General features: G+C 41.0%; 1 protein-coding gene across 1 annotated transcript in view; it reads right to left on the minus strand.

Annotated features, from left to right (window-relative positions):
- The window catches only part of MYH15 (myosin heavy chain 15), a 54,630-nt gene that overhangs the window by 6,812 nt on the left and 21,038 nt on the right, over positions 1–26,780 (minus strand). The window contains exons 15-37 of the mRNA XM_026112377.2: positions 26,152–26,301; positions 25,201–25,371; positions 23,961–24,140; positions 22,519–22,651; positions 20,611–20,678; positions 18,799–18,886; positions 18,470–18,587; positions 18,087–18,210; positions 17,263–17,399; positions 16,587–16,842; positions 15,889–16,131; positions 15,118–15,294; positions 14,417–14,562; positions 13,853–13,943; positions 12,445–12,834; positions 10,857–10,983; positions 9,650–9,768; positions 8,979–9,175; positions 7,588–7,937; positions 6,340–6,464; positions 3,936–4,051; positions 1,686–1,878; positions 887–1,090 (exon numbers count right to left, since the gene is read on the minus strand). Of these exons, the coding sequence (XP_025968162.1) occupies positions 887–1,090; positions 1,686–1,878; positions 3,936–4,051; positions 6,340–6,464; positions 7,588–7,937; positions 8,979–9,175; positions 9,650–9,768; positions 10,857–10,983; positions 12,445–12,834; positions 13,853–13,943; positions 14,417–14,562; positions 15,118–15,294; positions 15,889–16,131; positions 16,587–16,842; positions 17,263–17,399; positions 18,087–18,210; positions 18,470–18,587; positions 18,799–18,886; positions 20,611–20,678; positions 22,519–22,651; positions 23,961–24,140; positions 25,201–25,371; positions 26,152–26,301 (3,903 nt within the window). The remainder of the gene's footprint in view (positions 1–886; positions 1,091–1,685; positions 1,879–3,935; positions 4,052–6,339; positions 6,465–7,587; positions 7,938–8,978; positions 9,176–9,649; positions 9,769–10,856; positions 10,984–12,444; positions 12,835–13,852; positions 13,944–14,416; positions 14,563–15,117; positions 15,295–15,888; positions 16,132–16,586; positions 16,843–17,262; positions 17,400–18,086; positions 18,211–18,469; positions 18,588–18,798; positions 18,887–20,610; positions 20,679–22,518; positions 22,652–23,960; positions 24,141–25,200; positions 25,372–26,151; positions 26,302–26,780) is intronic.

The following is a 26,780-nucleotide window of genomic DNA, read 5'->3' on the forward strand; positions in this document are numbered from 1 at the left end:
TATTTAGATTTTGAAAAAGCATAAAATAATAAACAAGAGGCTGAAATAGCAGAATGAATTAAGCTGTTCATCTTGGGAAACTAATGATCCATAATCAGTTAGTCTAAGAGGTAATTGAAACAAAAATGCCATCTCATCAATGCGCTGCAGGAAGCATTATAAAACATAGACAGCCTGTAGCTCATTTCATTGCCTTCTGACAATTATTTGGTGAGAAGCAATTTTGGTTTTGTAGCAAAAATGCTGGCAAGTCAGGACATACTACACTGTGACCCTGTAAAAACTGCAGTCTCCATTGTGATAAAGTGGTTAAACAAGCCCAAAGGCTTAGCCCCTTCTCTGAACCTTCTCTTCTGATGGCCCCACGTTAATGAAGATTTATCATGAAGCAGAGAGTTCTTTGCTGGGGGTAGTTTCCTGCCCCGCACAACATATCTATTGAGAGAACTCAGATTCTGCAGGTTTCATTGCTGACTACCAAAGCAGCTGTGCAGTCGTCTGCACAAAAACGTCACGTGTGCTGCTTCTCCAAAGTAATGGCTCACCATCTGGGCCATGGCTTAACTAAAGCAAGAAACTGTGGCTTCACAGCACCAAGGAAGGAAGGAAATGAATATACTCGTTACCTTCCATCATTACTTCTTCTGGGAATTATTTAGAGCAGTTTGCTGAATCAAGTCCAGCTAACTTTATAGGAATGAGGTGGCATGTCTGCACAGTGAGATATTTCTTCTCCCCTCATTTTCTTCCTTATCAGAGGGTAAGGAAGCATGTGACTTATGACAGCCATGGGAAACAGAGTTCTTCTCTGTACAGAGACTGGTCAGTGCTTAATCGACAAGACTCAATAACACCCAGTGAGAGAGAGAGTGCAGAGAAAGCAAACCTGGGTGTGAAGCAGGTTCACACGCTCAGTGGCCTCTAGCAGTTCATGCTCAGCCAGCTTTCTTGCCCGTTCAGTCTGGTCCAGCAAAGCCCTCAGCTCATCCAGCTCTGACTGGAGAAGATTGTTCCTCCTGTCAGAGACTGCTAGCTGCTCCTTCAGATCTTCATTCACATGTCCCAAGTCATCCAGCTGTACCTGAAGCTCCTAGAACAGAGCAGCCATTTATTTTTTTTATTTTTTTAAATCAGCAGCACCATGCAACTCCCTTTCCAGACACTGTGCTTACGAGACAGAACCCCAGACTTAGAGGTTGCATGGGGAGGTGAACTGGCAGACTGAATTTCTCCACCTCAGGAAGTCTCCAAGAACATAACTTGGAGAAAGGTTTCCTCTACACTGTGAACCGTATAGCTTTTCTGGTATGTGGTGCAATGAGGAAAAACCTGAGTGTTCAAACTTGTCAGCACTGGCAGTTCTGCCCAAGGCAGAAGCAGCTGCATAGGAACGGGAGAGAACTGAGGCAGGTAGTGATGTCTTAGACAGGTCTCTCAGCAAAGCTTTTTAGCTTTGCTTTTTTTCTTTCTTTTTTTTTTTAATAGTTACAAATGTTGAAACAGATGACGAAGCTGAATATACACATGCTCCCTGTACTCCAGCCAACCTGACTTCCTCTCCACTTTTGAAGGACTTGCAAATGCCCAAGAAAAGATTTTTGGTACCTCAAACTGTAGCTTTCTGTTCCTACAGGGGTTTTTATGATTGGAGCTTGTATGCAAGTCTTTATCCTTTAAAGGAGTACCTTTATTTGTGTCTGCAGGACACGTGCAGACTTTGTTGCTTCTGCGGCATGCCTGTTAGCATGGCTGAGCTGGATTTCCATCTCATTGAGGTCCCCTTCCATCTTCTTCTTCAGCCGGATAGCTTCATTTCTGCTCCGAGCTTCAGAATCAAGGGTGGACTGCAGCGAATCTATGGCACGCTGCTGATTTCTCCTGATTTTGGAACAACATAAAAGGGACATTAAAGGTAAAGGGAGGCATTTTCCTCCTTGTAAAAGAATGTAGAATTACACGCAAGAATTCTTTACCTTCTGAAAGTGTCTCATTTCTAGAAATATTAGTATATTTCTGAATGACATGTATAGTGCTGGATTTTAGTGCCTCGCTGCCATCTAACTGGCTGCTGTGTTTCACACCCTCAGCTAGCTCCTGATCTGTAAGCAACTATAGCATCCTTCTCCCCTGTTTCCTTTGGCAACATGACAGCAAAGAAGTATCTCAGATCTCTTAGGAGCTCAAGCAAGTGCAGTTTTGAACATAAGAAGAAGCACTTAAAGCTTAGCAGTCACTTACCAAGATATTTACTGAGTCATTTAGTGGGATGTTTTGCATCTCAGCCTTTTTATGAAGGCATTAGGGAAGGGGATTAATCAAACTGAAGGTAGATAGCTACATTCAGACTAATCACCCTATGCTCCCGCTATAGTAAATGGCATTTGTAAGGTACCATTTATCTCACCTTAAATTAGGTACCTAAACACATATTTCCTATGCTTAATTAGAAGAGGAATAGTTCAGGAATAGAAATCTGCATTATGGGCCTCTAAAATTAGAAGAGATTAAGCCCTCCCTAATTAACAGTTTTAGGTTAGTGTCAACATAAAGATGGAGAAACAGATATAGATAGATGCAGACTTTTCCTGACTCTGTAACAGTTTGAACAGAGAGGCCTGAAAAGCAGCAATTTTAGGCTCCAAAACCCGTGATGGAAGTTTTGCCTTCTTCCAACTAGAAAATAACTCAAAGTACAGAGTGCAACTCATACAGTGAAACTCACTTATCTCACTGGTGGCCAAGTTCTGCTGATAGCGTAGGAGTTCTGGGAAATTCACTGACTCAACAAGGAAAAGCTTGAGGGGCTTATCGCTTCAGCAAGACACTGAACTGTGCCCTAGATTCCTAAGGAGCAACTCAGCCAGTCTGCTGAACCAGTAAGCAGTAAAACATTTGTGTCAAAGCTGAGACACAAAGCACTAATTAGGATGGCTTGTCCTGGGATTTCTGGAATACAGACATCTGCAGGACATCAGAAGATATTCTACAAAACATTGGCCAAAACATTATTTGTTTATGAAACCATGGACATGACAACATTTGTATCTGCGACAGCTGAAGTGGAGTTCAGGCTTCCTCTTGCCCCACCCCTTCCCCTGTGAACACTGATGTGGTTCTTGGATTAATAACTCCACAACACTGACAAATTCAACTCGAGTTTTCTGAAGAACTGAACACAGATGTTGCTAAAAATCTGGCCTAGCATAGCATAACATTAAAAAAGCATAGCTCTTCAGATAAGAGTTTGTACAGGGAGGAGGAGGGGATGGACAAGAGACAAAAGACATCATGTTTCTGTTATCCAATTACTTTCCATTATTCCTTTTATCTCTTTCACCTGCAAGCTCTTCTCCTTTTATAGTCATACTTTCTGCATCTCTGCAGTTCTCACTGGTGTAAACATGATGGCAAGCGCCTCATCCTTCCACAATCAGTGAAGCTACAGCTGTGTAAATTAACCAAATGCAGGGTTAAAGACTGCATTTGGACAGCACAGGTTTGAGCACTACTGATGTAGCTGTGGTGCTCTTGCCTGTGGTACCTCTTGGGAGGGATCATCCTAGGGGATTAGGAGGTGCTAAGCTAGAGTCTCTTGACTCCTTATTACAGACACACAGACTTGATGACTTTTGGGTCTGCTCTGTGACTCTGGTTGTGCCAGGCAATGTGTGCTACTGCAGCTACATGATATGTATGACGGATTTATCCCTACACTGGCAGTGACTGAACTGACAGGAATATTTGAACTGTGAAATGTTAATGTGCTAGACAATCCTTTGGCAAATAACCAGAGCCGTCTTGGTTTCTGGCACAGACAGCATCTCCTTTTGTTGGCATAAGGACCTGTGGTACATTTGGCTGGCTTGGGTCTTGAGAAAATTTATGATCTTTTGAGATTTCCCCCTTAACAGAACATGCTGCTCTCTGCACGTTACCTTATATTTTCCATTTCTTCATCCTTTTCTGTCAATTTCCTTTCAAAGTCTGCTTTAAGTTGGGAAAGTTCAAGCTGAAAACGAAGGCTCTTACTTTCTTCATGTTCCAGAGCTCCCTAAAATAGAAAGCACCAATATCTTGCAGACCAGGGGTTGCCATTTTTTTTCAAGTCACTAGCTAGTGCCCAAAGAGGATCCCTTTATACTTTTCTTCCTGTTCCCAGCAGCATTGTTTTGTCTCTGCCTCTCTCTAGGCAAGGACATCAGTCGCTTATATAGCAAAACAATGCATTTATTTGCCTTTATTGCAACTTGGCAGCTGGCAAACTGAGCAGCAAGCTCCTCAGAGTACATGTGGTCAAGCAGTCTGCAGATCATGCAAGAATACCTTAGGCCTTGCCAGCATGGTTTTGTTATCAACAGATGCCTCCCACTTTGCACCCCCCTGCATAGGCACCCTCTGGAAATCCATGGGCTCTAAGGATAAGCAAAAGCTAAAGCATGGTTATTGTTGGGAGGCTGAGGAGGTCCACACACCTACTGGCACCTAAAGATGTCTGCAAATCACAGAGTGCTGAACACCTCCTGTGTACACAGTCTCATTAGGCAGCATGGCTTTAAGGAAAGTAATGATAGAAATCAGCTCTATGTGGTAAAATACAAAACTATTCTCTCCCCTCTTTCCAATTAAGGAAAATTTCCTTAATGAAGGAAACTTTATGAAACCGGGGAGATTTGTTCCAATGTCTTTGTTCTTGTATTTCTTCTCATATACTGAGGTCAAAAACTGAGCAATGAGCGTTTAGTTAAATAACAGGGCCTCTGACTTCCAGGTCTTACATAAACCAAGCTCAGTGGCATTCTGGCTCACTGCTGCTCACATCAAACAGGGAAGGAAAGCAGAACTGAACATCATATATTTTAGAAGTGCACTCTGAAGGGTAAAATCATATAGGCTTAGCTGCATTCCCCTCAAGAGATGTTGGAAACAGAATGGAGTAACTGAAGACGAAGCTATACAAAAACATTGCTAATCTCTGGCTATCATGCACCAGCTACAGGTCATTTGCACAGACACTTCACACCAAGGATCCCCAATGCAGAGGTACTGTGTCACCAGTGGTGACTACCAGAAACCCAAACTCACAAGGAAGAGGAAAAAAATCTGCATTAAACTATTTCTTTCACAAATCAAGTAAGATACATCATCGCTTTACTTTCATTAGTTTCTAATTTCCCTGAGCTTTAGGAAGGCATTCCACACAATTCATGAAAGTAAAGTGTGCCTGTTAGAGCCCTCAAGAACTGATGTATTCTTTCTAATGAGAGAAATTTATTGATGGAGCATATAATCACTCTCCACATCTCAGAGCTGTGGAAAAAAGACATGCTATTTCCTCTGCTCTGATCATGACACCTGTTTATTTGGTCGTGAAATCCCTGCAATGTATAAAGCATCCTGTAACAGACAAAAGAAGTTGCACAGTATTTAAGGTATTAACAGATCCCAGTCACTGGATGATGTTCATTTTAGCAAATATTAGAGTGAATTCTAATGAAAAGCAGTCTTTGCTAAAAATCCCTTGTTATTTGCTGTCTTGCTTCTAGCCAGCAACACCTACGCCACTTCCTAGCTCTACAATGCACCAAACTTTCAAAGAACTGACAACCTAACCCTTTAAATGAATAACCAGGATTTTCAGTTGGCCTGTCATAAGTTCTGTATTACTGGTTCTTTCCTGGAAACTGGGCTGGGGCATCCCTCTGGAATATATGCATACTTGTTGCTATAAAAATTAATGCAGTCACGTTAAGTGTTTTTATCAAACTCCTTTGGGAATCAAAAATTTTCTAAATGGCCTATTTTCATTTGGTTTCAGAGACTGCTACCTCTTTTTTCTGTTTTAAGCTGGCCATGGTATGCAACACAATATCTGAGACCTTATTTAATCTATGAGGAGGTTTGGGATTTTGTTCTCAAAGATCAAAAGTGGGGAATTTGCTGACCGAAACTATATATTAGAAATATTTGATAAAATACTGTAAGACCACCAATCTCAGCAATTCCCGTTTCCTCAAAAACTGGCAATATTCCCAGTTGAAGTGAGTGAGAAGAGCTGGATTTTCAGGAGGTGGGTGGAGGATTTCTGAGCTTCCTGAAAGAAAAAAAAAATCCCAGGACACCCCCTTTGAAAGGACCTCCCTTTGATGCGCTAGAACTGAAAGCTCCAATAGTCACCAGTGACTCTTGAAGACTTTGGCGAGCAAGCCTGGAGGAGCTGGGTGCAGAGAGGTTCCACTTGCTAACAGTCGAAACATTTGCTCTGTTGCTCAGAGGATAAGAAAGGAAGGAAAATCATGACAAAGACATCCTTTCCCTTTCCTTTGAACTTTCTTTCCTTACCTCTGCTTCTTCCAGAGCAAGCTGAACTTCTGACTTTTCTTGTTCAACTTGTTTCTTGATTTTTTCTGTTTCATGGAGGTTCTTGTTTCCTTCACTAATCTGATTGGTCAGGTCAGAAATCTCCTCTGAAACAAAAAGGATGGATGGATTTAGCGATCCAAGTGTCCAAAACATACTATAATTCAGAGCGTGGCTATAGGGCCCATGTCTCAGATTACTACCTCAAGGGCTTGTCTGCCCTTGTACACAAGCACTGCCTTACTTGAACTATGGCAGCTTTGTTTACCTGACCAACTTGAAAGTGCAGACTTTCCCGTAAATGCTTTTTTGAAGTGGTTATAGCGGTTTAGCTTTTATCTGTGATTTGCAGGCAAAGAACACTACTCTGCTTTGGGACCTATCTAAGCTTCCTCCATTGTGTCTTTGTCATCTCTCTTGTTCCTCACCTGATGGCACCTCTGCCAGTAGCAGTGGTGGGCTCACTTTCCATGCCCCTCTCAATGACAGGATCAATGAAAAAGGTGCTGGTTATGATTAGAAATTTGCTTTTGATGATGTGAATTGCTCTTCATTGGTGTAAAAAGTGTGGGTTGTTCTGCCAGTAAAAAGCTACTGAGACTTTTCTTAAAGAGCCTTCCTGTACCCTTGAAATAAGAATTCCTGTTTTAAACATAACTCTAGACAACAAGTGTCATATTGTACAGCTCTAATCAAATAGTAACAGCCAGAGCAATGAATCCCAAAGGACTAACACAGATCAAAAAACTGTGCAAAATCTGCTAATGAGAGCAGATTGTGTGGCCCAAGGTATTGGTTACAAGAGAATGATCTGAAACTCTTTACTGAGCAGTCATTTCCAATTTGTTAAGTGATCTATTAGTATAGCCACTGTTAGCAACAATGCATCGTGCTTGGTACAGTGAAGTTCTATACTGGCTTGCTTGTTAGGCATGACAGAAAAGCCCCCAATGACTTCTTTACTCCTGTAGAGCTACCCTACACCAAGCAAGGCTAAGCTTATTGGCAGGTGAGCAAAAGGGAGCTTGCAGTCCTTTGGCTGTACCATTTTCTGTGATTAAAACCTTCACTGCCAGTACCAGGCGGTACTGCCTCCAAACACATCTGAAATCTTCTCTCAGGGATGAGAGGAATGTCTTTCCCCACAGCTGTTACAGGGCACCTGCATCCCTACAGCTGTCCACTAGCGTGATGCTTTCACACTGACCACTGAGCCTGAATGAAGCCTACCTTGGAGGTTCTTGTTTTCCCTTTTCAGTGTCTCCAGATGGTCCAGTGTCTCTTCATAAGCATTCTTCAACTTGAACAACTCAGTGCTGAGGCTACGGGCCTCCTTCTGGGAAGCCTCCAGCTCAGCCTGTGACTCTTCATTCTTCTGCTTCCAGTCATTGATGATCTTGTCAAATCCACGTTGTTTCTTGTCCAGGGTGGCAGCTGCTGAGTTGGCCTTTTCTAGGTCAATCATTGTGTCTTCCAGCTCATTCTGCAGCCTATGCTTTGTCTTTTCCAGGGAAGAGCACTTGGCATTGGCTGCCTCAATCGCTTCCTCAGCTTCTTGCAGGCGAGCGGCAAGCTTTTTCCTACCAGGTGAGAAGGAGCAGTACAATGACTGAGAGCAACCACTGCCATGTTATCCAGCAAGACTGACACCAAAGCACTATCTCAATAATTTTGTTTCCAAAGGGAGAATGGAGGAGAAAGAAAAAAATAAGCCTCTAGAGAGAAGAAACTGTGGTAGGCAAAAAATTGCTTAAATTGTGAATGCTGACAAGCTGCAGATAAGGGTGTGTGTCTGTGTCTGTGTATATCTGAATTTGAACTTCTGATCTCTCAAGCAGAAGCCTGCTACTTGCTCTAGCTGCAACCAGTATGATCTGGTTGTAAATTTTGATAACACCTTAACTAAACAGAAGTGGCACGTCCTGAATCCTCCAGCTAATAAAGAGACATCAGCCAGAACCACTAATTAGGAAGCTGATCATGCATTGTGCTTTTGTACATAGTATATTTAGATTGGGAAGATTGCAGTGTTGGTGTTCTGCAAAGAAGAAAGGGTCCTGGAAGGAAAAAAAGGGGTCCAAGAATGAAGGTGAAAATGCTGGCTGGAGGAATTATCCTGGAAGTAGGGAAGGATCCTGCAGATCAGAAGGATGCATGGAGACAAATGCTGGGGGATGCTCAGAGACCTTGACTGGTAACACCCAAGAGCAGTAACTCTGAGCAGCTGCACAGCATGAACTGAAATGAGTTTCTGACCTACTTTCCGAGTTCAGCAGTGATCTCCCTGCTGGGGAGGGAAGCTAAGACCTAGGGAATGTGCTGCTGGGCCACAGCAAAGCAAGTGTGTGTGTGAGATGATAAAACAGAGTAAAAGCTTAATCTTGCTGGTACTTAACTAAACCTCAGTATCCAGATCCACTACTGCGTGAACAGAGACTCAGCAGAAATGTTGACCCATTCAAGCAATGAAAGGAACAGAAAAAGGACATTCATGAATAACATGAATGAGCCAGAGGGCCCTTTCCAACCAGATCGCCCTATTTCCTTATTGCTATAACAAGTTATGGGGAGCTAAGTCCCCCCCAGCCAGGGACAGGATGAAGTCTATGTAACCCACTTACTTGGCATCTTCCAGCTCCTCAGTTCTCTGAATGGCATCGGTCTCATACTTCGTTCTCCACTGTGCCACTTCTGCATTTCCCTTGGAGAGAGCCCGCTGCAGCTCTGCCTTGGCTTCTTGCTCCTCCTCATACTGCTCCCGCAAGAGGTCGCAGTCGTGCCTGGCTGCTTGCAGGGCATGAGCCAGGGCATTCTTGGACTGCAGGGATAGAAAGGTCACAGCAAAACCTGAATAAACAGCCCCTAGGAATTCAAATGGAGACCAAAGTCTGTTGCTTTTTGCCTCTGGCCATGACATTCCTGACCAAGTGAGGGTAAGAAGAGTTTGAAGGTACTTAAGAAAACCTCTCCTGTTGATGTGCTCAGCAACCTATGAAGACTGAAGATACTCTAACACCTTTGAAGAAGCATCAAAACTTTTAAGCTGCAAGATCTGAGATTCTGAGTATACTACTGACTAAACTTTATTTAGCACTTATGGACATTGATCATTCTCCAAAATTTTTCTCCTTTTGTGACTTGTCTCATTCCAAGGCAGGAGTTTATAATACACATAATTATCAAGAAGCATTCTCACTCCCATATCTCATTTCAGCTTTTATCCAGGCTGCAAATTAATGTGAACAGTTTTTCCCATTCCATCTCAACCAATGGGACACAGTCAAAGCATTACCTTGGTTTCCTCTTCTAGCTGTCTCCTAAGTTCTTCAATCTGTTGTGTGAACGATGTTTTCCCCCGGGAGAGCTGACTTATCAGTGACTCCTTCTCTTCCAGCTGTCTTAAAAATTCACCTACCAAAGGATTTAACCAAAAAAAGGTAAGAACAGGAAGTGGCACACTCCTACAGAACAAAAAGCAAAGTCCCAGTTATCTAATTCTGCTGAGCCCAGGAACCAATAGTAATTGTTGCTGACCTTGTGAGCTTTCCTCCAAACTTATAACCATCACACAGCCGACTAAGATAGTTTTCCTTAGTTTTTTCTTTTTTTTGTACTGCTGTTACCTCAGCTCATTAATTTTAGTTCAGCTCATGGATCAGTCTAGACTGATGCCTACTTTCATGTGTGGTTACAGCTGTTTTTATTCATACTTTTCTTCGTTATTTTATATTGCTTTTCCACATAGGGTTTTTCAGAGGGCTCCAAAGCAAACTGAGAACCTCACAGTTGCTGGTGTAGAGAACAGAGGCATACATAAGAAAAGCTATTTACAAGAATGGCGTCACTGCAGGTTGGAAACCACAGCCTTATAGGAGTAGATAAAACTAACTATAAAATATACAGGAAACGAAAAATATGCATCTTTGAATATACACAGAAAGTTAGTCTAGCAGAACAGTGAAATCTGATGGGGATGCAGAAATTAAATAATTCTACTTTGGTTAAAAAGGTAGCAAGCACTTAGAGCATCTGGGATATTTTTGGTCTGATGTGAATGCCTTCTAGAATGCAATGCCCAAGGTGACACGTGGAAAGATAGTATTCACACAGACAACAGCACTATACCAACTCCTTAGTCTTCCCTCTTGCATTGCTAAATAGATGTGGTGTATCATTGTTCCTGAAACTGGGTGCTTAGCCAGCACATCCATTTCAGTTCATGAAACGGTAGTACAGCATGCTGGTAAGTATGGTTATATGTTCTTTTTTTTTTTTTTTTTTTTTTTTTTTTAAGCCAGTCCAAAGGAAGGTTCCCTCCTCCAAGGTTATAAGAATATTGAAGACAAACAAGTAAAAAGACAGAGAGCTACAGCTCCATTCAGCAGTCCTAATCCAGTCACCTCCAAAGCAGATGCCATCACATAATACATTGCATTGACATTGAGACACATTTGATATACTCTTTTCCAGTAACTTATTGGAGCTGAACATTCACATACCATTCTCACTCTGAAGTTTTGTCTTTTGGGTAGTGAGATCATTCACAAGGCGAGTCATTTCGTCCAGTTTAGTTTTTGACTCGTTCAGGTGATCTTCATAAGTCCGACAAAGTTTCTCTGCATTTGCCTAATAGGAATCAGAAAAAAACACATACCAAGCTGTAACTTTCCAAAGCCCAGAGGAAAAATCATCTTTTGTTTGCTTTTCAGGGAAATGACAGATAACAAAGACACAAATACCATTTTCATCACCAGCAAATAAGGTATTATAAAGCAGAGGGTAAGACCTACTCTTCTTAGGCTTTAGAGCAAGAACATTTACATCGTGTTCTGTTGACATCCTGGTTTAAGGAAGAATTTTACCTAGTAAATACTACTCTTCCATTTGCCACTGAAGCAAGACAACAGTGAAAAGCATCTTCCAGACACTCTGAGTGAGTAGAATTTGAGTAAAGAATTTGGGATATAGTTCAGCCTTTAAAGTGACTGAGAAGAAATGATTCTACCTCCACCCTGCTGTGTGTGTGCACACGCACGCGCTTAATGTTTTTCAAGATCAAGTTCATGAAAGGTAGAGGCTACAGGGGGACATCGACATCCCTTGTTCTTAGTGTGTTTTTTGTCAGTACCTCTTAAAGCACTTCATAAAGCAGACCAAAATCTTGTCACTGTTTTGAAGATGGGACACTGGAGTCAAGAGAGGATAACCTGCCCGCTGTCACCTAGGAGGACAGCAGGAAAGCAGGGAATAGAAGCCCTGTTAACAGTGTCCCAGGCCAGGGTTCTCCCTATTACGCCACCCTGTCCCATTTGTTTTCCTGTGACTGGGTTCTGAACTGAAGTATCAGAGTGAAAAGACTCCATAAGAACGTCGAAAGCAATCACATGCCAATCAAATTCAGGCATAAGCCTCCCTCTTAATTGCTAGATGGGGAAATCACCTCCAATGAAAATTGCTTAACTGATTCTGGTTTAATTACCATTTATCATAAATTAAGTTTGATGACAGCTTTCTAACGCTCAGAATGCTGAAATCTGTTTTCTTACCTTTTACTGGAAGGACTTTTTGGAGTGCTCTGAAAGCTACCAAGGCTATCTATGCAGGAAACAAAATCCACAATTCATCCGTAGGAAGTAAAAACACATGAAATGGTCCTGCAAGCTTTTGCTTGCCCTCCTTGCTAACATGACTCCAAACTGTGAACTATGGGCAGGATTGAGAGGACTTTATTGTAGATGGGAGATGTCCAGCTTTGCATGGCATCCCCTCTGTCACCACTAGGCTGGGAGAGCACAGTTTAAGTGATATAGTTTTGTGCTTTGAAATATGCGGATGTAATATGGAGATTCCTGGGTCTGGGGATGCTCTATATATTTTAGACAGATCATCTCAATTGCCATCCCATCTCCAGGTAATGAAGGTTATACCACCTTCTGGGAAGGGGTGACACTGTACAGACAAGCCCCTCCAGATTGCAAGGCACTGCCTTCTGAAACACTCCAGGCCTATGAGGTGTCCTGGGACACCGTCAGACCAGCCTTGGCTACATGTGACCTTTGTGGGGTAGGGAAGCCTCAGGGCCCTTACTTTTCCTTTGACCATCTGCTCCATATTGGATGACAGATCATCCACTTCCATCTTCAGCTCGCTCTTCTCCTTCTCCAGTTTCTGCTTGACCCGCTGCAGGTTGTCCAGCTGCTCCCCCATCTCAGCCACGCTGTCTGCGTGCTTCTTCCTCAGGGTGGCAGCTGTGGCTTCATAGTGAAGAGTGGCCTCCTCAAGGTCCCGCCGCAGCTTCAGGAACTCTGCCTCGCGTTTCTTGTTCATCTCTAGCTGGGCAGCAGTGGCTCCCCCAGCCTCCTCAAGTCGCTCACTTAATTCCTCCAGCTCTCGGGCCAAATCTGATCTCTGCTTTTCCACCTTGGCTCGAGCAGCTCTTTCCGCTTCCAGCTCCTCTTCTAGCTCTTCTATACGAGCCTACCAAAGAGAAACAAGCATCTTTGTGTTACCTCCATAATGATTCCTATCTCAAGACCTTGAAGCACCTAAGAAATAGTTGAATCCACTGCCAGTCCACATCTTACAGCTTATGAACAGAGACTGAGGCACAGCATTAAAGGACTTGCCTAATTATGCCAATAAATGAGATTCTGAGTTGGAGTAAGACCGATGAGTCACATCTTTCTCAGTAGATATTTTCTCCTACAAACTGTAGTTCAAGATATTTAGGTCAAGAACATAAAAGAAGTTACTTGTAGCGGGAGGGAGGAGTAGCAATTAATTGTCTTTGAAGGGGACTGTAAGAGTTCTCCTTGCTCCCATTTTAATAGCTATGTGACAGAAGTAACCTCGCTCTAGGATTTTTAGGGTGAGAATTTCAAATACAGCATTATGTAGAATTGCATGAATAATGGATATATTGCCCTTGGGTAGCCTTTTTTTTGAAAAAGTTATTTTGACCAGCCAATGCTGCACTTTCAAATTATCAGAATGTTCTTTATTTCCACTTTAATTGTAGGTCAGTTTTAACATAGAAACTATAAAAAAATGAAGAGCTCATGTTTTGTGTCAAACATTTTGTTTGGACTGTCCTGATTCTCTTTTCCTTTTAATTTCTGTTGAAAATGTCATGTGCATTTGAGTCCCTCCCCTACATTTCAAATTCACGCCTATCACTGCTAAACTCCTCCCCTGCACTGCCCTTCCCCCAGCTCTGTGGTTTGGAACAATGTTATTTGCTTAAAAACAAGATGCCATAGCCTTCCTGCTTCACGTGAAACCACTAGCATTCTGCAGTCATAGGTGGGAGGGAACCACTGTAGAGCGAGCATCCTGAGGGAAACAGGAATCAGTCTGGGCAGCTACTGAGTTGCACCACTTTGGGTCTCGAAGCTAACTGAATTGCAGCTACCTGCGAAAATCTGTGCAAAGCACTTCAGTGAGGCACAAAAGGAGACTCACTCTTTGATGCAAAAAATGGGAGAGGCAAGCTGACCTGAAGCTCCTTGATCTTCTTTTGGAGCTGCATCACTATAACTTGTTCATCTTCTATTTTCGAATTGAGCTGGCTCATTTCAAATTCTTTTCTGCCAAGAAAAGGAAAAACCCACTTTGATGATTTGCCCTGTAGCTCAAACAAAGTTAGGTTAATGCAATTTTTAAAGAGTTGTTCAATAAAACTCCTAATGTGTCTAAACTGAAATTGAAAGAGCAAACCTCATGTACTGCTACATGTATAAAAACACATCTTCCTCTGAACAGTGCTAAGCTAACACCCTGGATGCATTTGTGTGATTACATTCAGTGGTTCTTTATGTCTTACACAAGTAGTGTTATTTTCAGAATCAGTGGAAAAAATACTTTTAAAATACTTTTAAAAGAGTGAGGACTTTCAACACAGTCATAACTTGTTAGGATGATTTTAGGGACTTCCTTCAACTTTCTCCTCTAAGCAATGAAAAACATAAATATATATATTTTTTATCAGAGCAGAAGATGCACCTGAAATGACAACGGTAACTGTGCTGCTTTATTTTGTACAACAGAAAGAGTCTCTTACTTCTTCAGCTTTTCTTCCATCTGCAGCTTATCATTCTCCAAGTCCATGACACTCTCCTGGGTCAGCTTCAAATCTCCTTCCAGTTTGCGTTTTGCCCTTTCCAGATCCATCCTCACTTTCTTCTCTTGTTCAAGTGAGCCCTCAAGCTTTAGGAATGAAGTCATTTCTTAAATATATTGAGCACAGATGGTTTACAACAGCCACAAGCATACTAGGCCCAGCTTTGTGCTGAGCTCTTGCAAGTGCTGTAGCAGAAGCACATAAGTAGAAGAGTCTGATTTTACATTTTTTGTTTTCTTGCAGCCAATGGCCTGTACAAAGAACATATGGGCTAAAGAAATACAACATAAGGGCTACTCCATGCTTTATGATTGTGCAAGTATTACAGTTCTCTTGGTAGCAGAGCTCTGCTTGACTATATGCCAGTTACACTGAAAATGCAACTGAGTAGCGGATTTTCCCTCATTATTGCACTCCTTTCAAAGGCTTAACTACAGGGAGAAGTTTTTACCCAGTTGCTGTGATTATACTTTTTTGTTTTTTTTTCTTCCAGATAGTACTACATGGACTGCATTTATACATCCTTGACCATTTACAAAAGGACAGAAATACATTTCAAAGCTTTGTGACATTTCAGATTCATGAAAACTGTAAATGGTGTACAAACAAGCCTGGAGAAAAATTAAGCAGAACCAGCTTACATCATCCACTTGTTGTTCCAGTTTCAGTTTAGCTTTGCTCAGTGTGTTGACTTTGTCCTCCTCTGCTTGTAGGTCATCCAGAACCTGCTGGTGAGCTTCCTGCAAGGACTTCTTCTCCTTAGTAAGTTTGCTGATGTTCTCATCAAGAGTTGCCATTTCTTCTGTCAGATTTTTGACCTGTGTGAGAGAGGAAGCAGTGATGGATATATTTGTAAGACTTCGGAGTGACAGGTTATCATAAAGCTTAAAGGACTGTCTATACTGAATGTGTATGCGGGAAAAGGATTGAAAGAAAGGGGATTTTTTTCTTCCCCCATTTTCGGCATTTTGAGTTAAACTGTCATCAAGGCAGTCAGCAAGTGCCAGTTCTTGTTGTGGGTGTTTTTCTTTCAAATGCACTAAATTCTTTTCAATGTCACTCTAATTGTAGTGGACTCTGAATCCTCTCTGGGAGAAGTAGGAGATAAGCTTTACATTTACAGATTACAAGAAGAGTTGAAAGTACATATGATTACAGCAGAAATTTGCTTACTTAGAAAAGCCAAAGCTAGACTTGATTGTTTAGCTGAATTGCAGCACAACTCACTTCCGAAAAAGAGAAACTCAGGCTCAAACTTAAAACTTTTTCCTTCATAAAGTCAAATGACTCTGTATATACTCTGACCCTGCATCACGGCCTGAATGAAGCAGTCAGAAGCCTGGTAGCTTTTGTCATTGAGGTAGTCCATCCCCAATCTCTTTTGAAAACCTATGGTGAAGTTCTAAAAGTACCTTATTTTCAGTAGCGTGCTTCTCTTTCTCTACTTTTGCAAGTGTTATTTCAAGATCATCAATATCTTTCTTGAGTTCAGAGCACTCGTCTTCCAATTTTCTCTTCTTAGAAGTCAGCTCAGAATTCATCTCTTCCTCGTCCTCAACCCGCTCTGTCAGTTCTTTGACTTTGGCTTCCAGCTGAATCTTAGATTTAATCAACAAGTCACATCGTTCCTCTGCATCCGCCAGAGTGTCTTGCTCCTGGTGTGGCACAAGGAAGAGGACAGCCATGACTGCCTGACCTTTTCCTCACTTGTCCCCTATCCTGTAAGTGCATCCCACAAAGCCTGACCCAACACTTCATAGCAGCATAAGGAACAACTCCTACTCACGATTTCAAAAGGCAAGAGGAACAATTAATTAATGAGCAGGATGGGTGGTGAGCATGACAAGTCATGCTTGCCCCGTAAGAATACTTCTGTATTTAATTGCTCTGGACATTGACCATGACAAAGCCCTGTAAGATTTGCATCATTAGCCCATCTGGTTATTTCCTAGGACATGAGAATTTCTATTTGCTCTAAGTTTTTGGCAATACTCTGACAAGACCAACACCTTATTTGCATTGAGTTTGCATTAATTCCCTGGTTTGTAAGCCTCTGAGTTTGAAAGAACATCTAACAATTGTGCAAACAAAAGTAGCTTTGCCTACTCACGGCTTGGAGCTGGAGAAGCAAATCATTCTTCTCCTGAACCAGAGAGACTTGCTTTTCTTCAAGTTCCTTTCTCCTGGCCTCAGATTTTTCCAGAGCCTCCTTCAGTTTCAAGAACTCTTCCTTCATATTGGCCATCTCCTTTTCAGTTTCTGCAGACTTCAGAAGAGGTTTGATCTTAAAGAAAAGCTTCATCCAGGGCCAATTTTTCACAGCCATAAAAGCACGGATGTTCCACTGAATTACAAGAAGGGCATCCCTGGTTTAAGAAGAAAATAAACAGAATCCCCTAAAGCTTAGCCTGAATTGAGAAAGTGAGTTTTTTTTTTCCTTCATCCTCAGCCAACTTTACTGCTCTGTTCTCAGTAACATTAGGAACTTGTACTAGGTTCTAATACATGCAAGAAAGTTCCTCCATATCCCTTGATTTTTAGGGATAGGAAGAATTTCCAAACCTGATTTTTATGAGAGTGGTGGACAGCTAATATATGGTTGCTATTATTTTTATCATACACCCATGTTAAAACTTTAATTCAGACTTAGCAGGAGTCTTAAGTGCTGTAATAATGTATGTATATACAATATAATGTAAAACATTACAAATGTAATAATTATGTTCAACACATAATTAAATGATAATGACCATTATCCTCTAAGACTTAAGGGGGTACCTTCATACCTGCGCTCCACTATCTTCTGAAACTCAATCCGCATCAGTCTGCCACGTGCTCTTGCTTGGATCATCGTTAAGATCTTTGCAAGTCTCTCATCCCTCATTTCTTCTAGATGACCAAGGAGACCAGCCTTGAAAAACACCTAATAGGTGCACAGATGTTATTTGACCATAAAGAATTATTTTATTTGACAGTACCTCAACAGCTGCACAGACTTTATGACAATTGCCCAGAAGAGCAGTATTTTTACTGGCACATTTATAAAGCAGAAGAAAATAGATGGCCAAATACTACTTGCATCAGGGACTGCATTGTACAGTTCCCCAGCTGTTTTAAAACTGGGTCTCATCTTCTCAGTTTGAACAGGCCAGACTATCCTATTGCCACATTACACAATGCCTTTCAACTGTGGCAGGGTTCAAAGCAGGTCAACTGAACCACAGCTCCCAGCTCTCAGATCTCTGTGAATGAGATCATGTCATAATTGCACATGGCCTCATTTCAAAAGCTGCAGTTGATCTTGTGGTCCATGTACGTTTGGGCATATCTTTACTGCATAAGCTGTTGTTTTACTGGGGGACATGGAGCACCAGCTGCTCCTGTGTTTGCTTGTAGCACTGCTGCAATAAAAGCTTTGTGGGAGCTTAAGCTTGAGAAACACAATTCCTCTGCACAGCTTAACAATTAGTATCAATTTGCTGCTATATTGCTGGCTCCTTGTATTATTAGCTGTTCATTATCACCACTAGAAATTGCATAATGTCCTATTCTGCACATTACATCCATCTCCTTTCTCTTTACATAGTCATTGATGGACTTTTCTGGTTACCTTGGTGTGTCCAAAACGATACTGGTTATGGTCAATATCTAAAGATAACAGCAATTTTTCAGCAGCTTTTCTGCTATCCACAAACTTATCCTCTGGGATTGCGCCTGGATTCAGAATGCGGTACCTGTTAATAACAGATTAACAATGAATAAAACTGGCCTAGATTCTGCTTTTTTCAAAATTTTTTTTCATCACCTAGAGTAATTTCCTATATCGTATTTACACAGACACAAGCAAGAGCAGAATTCTGCCTTCCATGTTGAGATAATCTGCATGGAAAATAAACTGGAATGGAATAAAATACCTCAAATAAAAATGAGAAGATGTGCTTTGTTTATTTTGACTGATCGGGTAGGACAGGAGACAACACAGCTCGGCATTACCTTTGTTTGAAGTCAGCGTAAAGCACCCTGTTTGGGAAACCCTTACGGCAAATGCGGATGCCTTCCAGAACACCATTACAGCGGAGCTGATGCAAGACAAGGAAAGCATCCATTTCACCTACAGGGGAAAAACAAAGCTAAACTAAATGGGGCTATTCCATAAGGCTTAATCTTCATCTCGCTGAGGGAGTTAGAAAAGGTGAGGTGTTGTCTCCTAAAAAAGCAACTCTATTTGATAAGGTGAATGACACAGACAGTATTTAAATACAATCTGGTGACTTGGAAGTAAATGTTGAAATGACATTTTAAGATTGCTGTGTTTTCCATACCTGGAGTTTTTGATTCATTGGGGATAATGCATCGTACAAAGTGAGGGGCTGTAGATCTTAGGTTAGTCATCAGCTTATTTAAATTTTCCTAGAAAATACGTATTAAAAACACAATTAGCTTTAATGGTTCAGTGGAATTCCAATTATTCATTTCTTTGGTTTGTTGGCAGTTAAGTTTAAGGTCATCTCTCTAAGCAGTCCCAACAAAATGATAAGCTTAGCAAAATCATTACAGAGAAATGTGTTCAAATAAACCAAATATCAATCGACTGTATTTTAGGAATCCACATCAGTTTTAGCAAAGTCCTTAAGAGACGGGTTTTACTCACAACCTCAGTACATCAGAAACAAGATGCAATGTGCTCCTGCAGGCTATTTCTGTAATGCGATTCTTTTACATCATTTTCTCTTACACTAACTGAAAGTCTCCTACACTAACTAAAGGACATATTATTCATGTAGTGGTGTGTGATAATGTATTGATATATTGATGACTAACTTCATTAACACATGTTGCTGACATCAAATCTTGTTTGATCATAAAATTCTACAGTGAGCATTAGGACTCCCTCTTCCCACTGTACTATCTGAATTAGGCTTTTTGCCCCATCTTGTCTGAACTGTGACTTCGTACCATCTACCAGAAGTGTTAAGTTCTTTCACCTAGTGAAACTCGATTTGGACTGCATTTTTGCCTTGTGACTTCCTCGCCCAATGAGCCAAATAATTCAGCTTTCCCATTTGTTCTTTATAAAAGCTAGGTTTTTCTCCTCCTCTCCCATCATTTTCCTTTCATTGATCTTAATCAGACATCTTCCAGACAGGCAGCAAGCTAGCTTAGAAGAAACCAAGCATTCAGCACCTACCAGGGATCACCAAACTTTGTGAAACCTCTTTTGTCTAGTAAGTGGAAAATAGAGAAGAACAGAGGTGGAATACGATGTCATCAGCAGACTGTTCAAACTGAAAATTTCTCAAATGCTAGCCAGGATCATAAATGAAACAACAGGGGCTGGGTGCTTAGCAGCTCCTTGTGTCCTGGAAAATGGGTTTCTATTTATGGATTATTAAACTACCGTCTACAAACACTTTCTTCAGCTATCTTCACACTTCTTCAGCTGTATCTACACAGGCAAGATACAGGTCTCAGTTTCTGGTGATTTCACTTCATGAGGAGTAACTCATAACAAGATAAAATGACATAGCTAGGGGGGGACAACTATCTCCTCCCTTACCTGAGCTTTAGCTATATTACAGCTTCCTCAATGTTACCCCATAAGAAATTTCAGTAATGGTAAATATAGTCCCATTTTTCCCCAGATATGACCCTAGTGACAGCTTCCACCAGGAGTGCATTCCAGTCCTAGAAGCAGGGAATTCTCAGGGGAAAAAAAAGAAGGGTTATACTCCACTGTATTCTACGACTTTTGTTTTCCATGGTTACTTTAATCTTAGGATCCAGTTACAAACAGTAAGCGAACAGGGACTAGCAAATAACTTGTAAACACTTCCAGTTCCAAAGACATGCATGAAGCAACAAGCCATAAAATAAAAGTAGTTCACAAAATTTGTGATACTTTCTCAAATATAATAAAAATCCCATAATATACTGAATACTCAAAGAAGAAAAAACCAAACAGCCCGTCACACATGCAGTTTTAATAACAATGTACTGTTTTAGTCAAGGCCAGTATCCCAGGCCCAGAATGAAATTCTGGTATGGGATTTCAACTTCATTTGGGACAGTCCTTAACATTCCTCTTCAGTGTATCGTCTCAACTCAAACTAGGAGGCGGGGTGGGAGAAACAAACCTTGTGTAGTGAGGACACTGTTTGAAAAGAAGCACCTTTCTTGCGTTTCTTTTCTCCACCCTGGTCGGCTAAGAAAAAAAATGAAATAAAAAAGTCACATTTTTTATCTTAAGGAGGGGTGCAAGGCAGGGCAGAGGAGACAGACAAACCTTTCTAAAAGCACAACTTCATTTGAAAGAAAGGCATAGCAAATGACTTGCATGGCTATGATTGCTCAAATATTATACAAAAATTTCTGAACTTGTGTTATATATCACAAGTTTGCCGTTCTCTGTCCATACTCATGGTTTTTGTCAAAGATTACTGTAAGCTTTCTGGATTACATTTTCACTTCAGATCCAGTTAGCGTCGCTTGTTATGCAAAAAGTCCATAAATATGAATAAGGCAAAAACAGCTTTTAAGAAAACAGAGTAGCTTATAGTTCATGAAAAAACTGATAGGTGAGACAATGCAGAAAAAGCAAAAGAAAAAGCTGAAGAAAAGTACTGCTTAGGGAGACTTTGTACTGTGCAACTGAAATCATAGCTCCCACATATCTGTTCTAGAGATACTGGGGTTGTGTAAGTAACACTTGTCCAGAATAGAGGGAAAGCAAGAGTGTTGTTCTTGTGACTTTAGATCCGGTAGCTTTGTATCCCATGGATTTTGCTTAAAGCTTCAGTCAGACTCACTCAGATCCTCAAAGAGGATGCTAATTTTTGACATGACCTTTATGAAATTTCACCATACAGGAGCCAAACACTATCCAAAAAACATTCAGCAATTGCTGTAGCTTTCTAAATACTGGACCATTAGATCATTGCCAGGAGGTCTGGCATTCTGTCACCTGTCAGCAGCAGTCAACATAAAAAGAGAAGTGAAGAGTGCAGTGTGTTTGATGCAATTATCAAAAACCTCTCCCCCTTTGAAAGTGACACTGCCAAGCCTGGAAAAGGCTAATCTGGACAGGCTGTTCTTTTCTCCTGACACCAAAGAAAAGCAAGGTAGTTTTCTGACAGGCAGGAATTTTCACCGGCAAATACGCAGTTAGTAACTTGCAAGAATTTGCCAGTGGCAGGATTTTTGTTATTTATATTCAGCTCCATCTCTTATCCACATCATGAAGTCTGAAGCCTGCTTACTTCTCAGAAAGTATCTTACGATTCATGACAACATCTATAGAAATGAGGTTACTAATAAATAGGCTGTAAGTGATTGCAACTTCAGGACATAAGAGCTACATCTTTATAATGAATGCCAGTCTTATTTACTTAACATCAATTTTATGGATGCTTGCTACTTGTCTTCCCACAAATAAAGCAGTTGTATATAATGCAGACAGCTTAAATACGTCCTCAGACATATATCAGTCTTGTCAGAGGAAAAACCAGCAGCAACAGAAAAGAATGTTTATTCTTGCAACCTTTTGCTGCTTTTGCCAAGATGGAATAGTGCTCAGCTACCTTACAGGCTACCTGCCAATAGTCCAACAAAATATTCCAAAAGTCTCTCTCAAACTTTATATTTCTTGTTGAATTGAGGATGGCTAGCAAGGAGGGCTACAGCATGGAAAGCAAGAGCTGTTCTTGTTTATATGCTTTTATGTACAGAATTTTTTGTGCATCACTCATCTGCATATGTGAGCACTTGCACGCTCAGATCCCCACCACAGTGTTCACAACACACAATTCCTTGCCAAAATTGCTCAGAGGTTTTACACGTACAAACTAGCGGAGTTAATGGCCTACTTAAGATAACATGGTAAACTCATACAGATGCTGCACACATCTAAATAATTAGCCAATGCCTCATTTAGCATTGCATCAACTGCAATTTAGAGTCTTGTTTTGCTTCCAAAATTCATTGCCAAGCATGCATCCCAGAAATTAAAAAAAAAAAAAAAACCCACGTGAGCAGATTCTGCTTACCACTGTCAGCACTAACGTAACTTTCAAACAGGCTTGCCAGCAGTTTGTTGGATGATTTCTGGAAAATACCTACTACAGTTTCATTAAGTGGATCTTTGTTCTTCTCAAGCCACCCAATGATGTTATAGGGCACCTACAGCAAGCAATGTATTAAAAACATGAATTAGAGGTTGCAAATGTTCTCCTTCAGAGGCACCAACAGTTCTTTATGGCTTGGCTTAAAGCTAATGACATATTGTGAAGTGCTGCTTCAGAGTGGTATCAGGCACTTGATTTTTCATCACTTTCCATCCAGTTCTCTGCTTTCTAATTCCCAGATTTCTCTTCCTAATAATCACCAGAATTACCTAACCCTAACCCTGCACACTCATTCCAAGCTTTCCAGTCCCTACATCCTCTCATAGACTCCATGTGGTCAACTGTAAAGATTCCACATTTGATAAGTGACCCAGGAACCCTGCCTGTAACTGCTGAACTATAAAATACACATGTAATAATTTCACTTTATAATAGCACACAACACTGGAGTAATTAAGATGTTCTGTTAGAAACTTCATGATTAAAAATCTAATTCCTGGGCTTTGCCACAGTTCTGTTTAGTAAGCAAATACATTCCACTCTTAGTACCACAGGGGGATATAAATATTCAGTTTCTTTTCTGAGTACATTAACACATACACATAGAGAGCAAAATGGACATTATTTCTCTTAATGAATATAAAATTAGCTTAACATTTGATTATATTTTGAAAGCAACATAAATAGCATCAGGTATGTTCCAGCTTTAGTGTCTTGAGGCTTCATATAAACTCTGGTTTGATGAACAATTTATTGTATTCTCCTCAAACTATTTCTGTCCATGTGGGCTGAAAACTCAGCTTTGAAATTGGGTAAATTTTGGCTCATATAGTGCAGTGCTGGATCCTTCTTGATCCTGTCATCAGTAGCCCTTTTAGCTAAACTTCCACAGCAGAATCAACCACCTTTTCCTGGGCTATTTTAACAGACTGGTCCTAACATGAGCAAAAATGGATGTCAAATCTTTTCTTTCTTTCTTTGTTTTTTTTTTTGAAATCACTGAAGTTAGGTAGAGGTGACTCAGTTCATTTGTACAGAGAACCAATATGGAAAGCAAGATGCTGCTGCTGTTTAATCACTAATCTGACACTGATTATTGGAAAACCATTCAGCAAAACCACTATTAGCCCTCCTCAGTTTGTTTCCTTTTATCTGTGTGTCTAAGGACCATATATCCTGAAGTTTGGTAGCATCTTAATATGTTGTAAAACCTATACAGAGAAAGTAGAAGTCTGTTTTTACTTCTAACTATTGCTTTCTTCCCCTTTTCATCCTTTGTACTGTTTCCCCTCCCTTTTGTGCTATGGGCTAAACCCCACCTGGAACACCTCTAATATAAATCTACCCCCAGCAGAGAAACTTACTGCACCAGCATAATGAAGAAGCTCAAAGTGAGCTTCATATTTCCTTTTCTTGTCAGGCCTGGGTTTCTGAAAGTTAGGTGACTTGCCGAGATGATTGTCATAGAGTTTGGCTTTGAACGTCATATCTGTAGCTTTTGGGAACATACATTCCTCTTCAAGGATAGACAGGATTCCCAGAGGCTGTTAATGTAAAAAGATTTTTGTAAGAAAATGTTTAGGCTACCTGCTTTCAGTATCTGTGCAGGCTTTAAGTTTGGTCTGGTGGAATTTTAGGCCTGCAAGATTTCTTCTTATACTGATGAGGAATCCTTAGATTAGCCTGTTAAAGTGGTAGCCACACCTTTGACTATTCAGTATGACATTTCTGCCTTAGGAGGCTTTATGATGACTTCCAGAAGTGGTTTGATTTGTTTCTCAAGGCACTTGGACCAACTCATATTTTATCATTCATCCATCAGGGCAAGATGGACTAACTTCTTAAGAGTGGATAAATTGTTTGAAGGGGCTAGGATCACATGCATAGAAATGCTACTACTGGAGAACAAAGTGATCAAGCACATGAGCACTTAATAATCAGCCCTCTAACTCCAGCTGTTCCAAAACCCTTGCTAATGCAAGACTCAAAATTTCATTTTTCCCCACAGGTCAGCACTGATTAGATACATCACCAAGAAGAGATGGTAGAAACAGATACAGCAAGGACACCTATCCCCACCAGGACCACATCATACTCATTAGGAGGGGAAAACGAAAAGCATAGCTCATTCTGGGGAAGAGGTTGGAGGGAGGCAATAGTTTAAGTCTAGAAAGAGCATGAAGCACATAAGCTTGTAATGCAATGTAAGAATCAGGGCCTCATGGGGAGAGGTACAGGGCACATGACTGAAGTTTGATATTGAGCATATGTGGAATAAGGTAATGGGAGAAAAGGAACAATAAGAAAAGAGGAGGAAGAAAGGCAAGATTATGCAGCTATGTAAGTAAATAGTTACAACATATGGTTACTATTGGTTCTGTATGGCAAACTTGAGGTAAAGGCAAGTAGCACCTTGAGGTAAAGGCAAGTAGCCACAAATACTGAATTTCCTTTAAATCTGTTTTGCATGTCAGAAGGTGAAAATCTTGTTCCTGCTGTTGATTCACTATGCCTGCTCTTCTCACTAGGATTTGAGAACATTTCTAAGGGAACATCATGAATAAAAACAATTCAGTAAATACATCTTGGCACTCCTGTATATACCTTCTCAATTAGATCAATGCAGGCCTGCAGGTCCATGCCAAAATCAATGAAGACCCATTCAATGCCTTCCTTTTTATACTCTTCTTGCTCCAGGACAAACATGTGATGATTGAAAAACTGTTGCAGTTTTTCATTAGTATAATTGATGCAAAGTTGCTCAAAGCTGTTAAACTGCAGAAAGGGACAAAAAGAGAAGCATTTGTGCATAGTTAACTATGACTATGGGTTTGGTGGAAAAGCAAGGAGGAAACTGTTTACATCTATAACCTCCTAAACAGTAACTGACTGAGAAACTACTAAGCATAATACTGGAGGCAAAGGAAGAGGGAGCTCAGTAGCAGGCTGCTCGCATGCGGTCCCCCCTGGAGTACAAGGATGCCCAGATTCGCTCAGTCTCCCGCTGAGGAAGGGCAGCACCTTTCCTTCAGCAGCATGCCACACCAGTCCTGCAAAGCACAGCCTAGGCACTCTGCTCCACTGCAGAGCAGCATGCAGCAGTAACAGCCTTAAAGGCTAGCCTTCAGGAATGGATTCTGAGAAACAGAAGTTGTGAAGTGCTTTTCTCACACATACCTGTTTACAGTGATGATACAAAGTGGGAGAAATGTTACACCCTATAAAAGGTGCTGTCTCTCAGAGAGGAAGAGTAGGTGTGATACACAGTAGGTGTAATACTCCTAAAACACAGCCCAAAGCATGCGAGATTTGTCTTTGCTAAAGGTTGCCAGCCTCTTCCCTCTCCAGGAGCTATCAGCATGCCCAGTTGTGCTAAATTCTGGGTGTTGTCTACATATGTTCACTGCAAAATCTTGCAAAATTACACAGACTATTTGCTTTTCAGCTTTCCAGGCTGTGTGCCTTCTATGCAGTTAGAAAAAGAAAATCCCACCAAAGAGCTGTTGCTTAGTGTCTTTTACAACCTTCCCCAAGTCCTCATGCATTAACACTCACATCAAAGATTTCAAACCCAGCAATGTCCAGGACTCCGATGAAGAACTGTCTTGGCAGCTTAGTGTCCAAGGTCTTGTTGATACGCAGCACCAGCCATTTGAACATTCGATCATATACTGCCTTGGATAAGGCTCCAACAGCATACAAAACCTAAAATATATGTTTCAAAACAGCAGCAGGTGGAACAGAATTCATTGTAAAACAGAAGGTTTTCAGTACAGTAGCCTTTTTCAATCACTGCATGGGGTTTAACTGAAATTTCACAACGGCTCATATAATCACCAATGCATATTTAGTACAACACACAGCTTCTGCCATTATCTGTGCTCAGTTTCCTTCGAATTACTGTTATGTATGTAAGTGTCAGTCATATATATGCACATGCGTACGTAAAGTATTAGTAAAGCACCTTATGGAGAAGAGTTGGGCAGCAAGTTGCAAATGGTTTAATCCCTTACATTGTCATGGAAGTTAGATACCATAAAGCTTGTGTGCCTGACACTGGGTGTGATGTCCAAGAAGTCCAGAACTACTGTAAGAATAGGGGAGCTCTGTGCTCAAGTTACTCACTGCAGTTTGCTTTCAATTTTTGAGGGAAGCTATGGGACTTTGGACTTGTATCTCAAATG

Source organism: Dromaius novaehollandiae, chromosome 1, assembly GCF_036370855.1.
Source record: "Dromaius novaehollandiae isolate bDroNov1 chromosome 1, bDroNov1.hap1, whole genome shotgun sequence".
NCBI lineage: Eukaryota > Metazoa > Chordata > Aves > Casuariiformes > Dromaiidae > Dromaius > Dromaius novaehollandiae.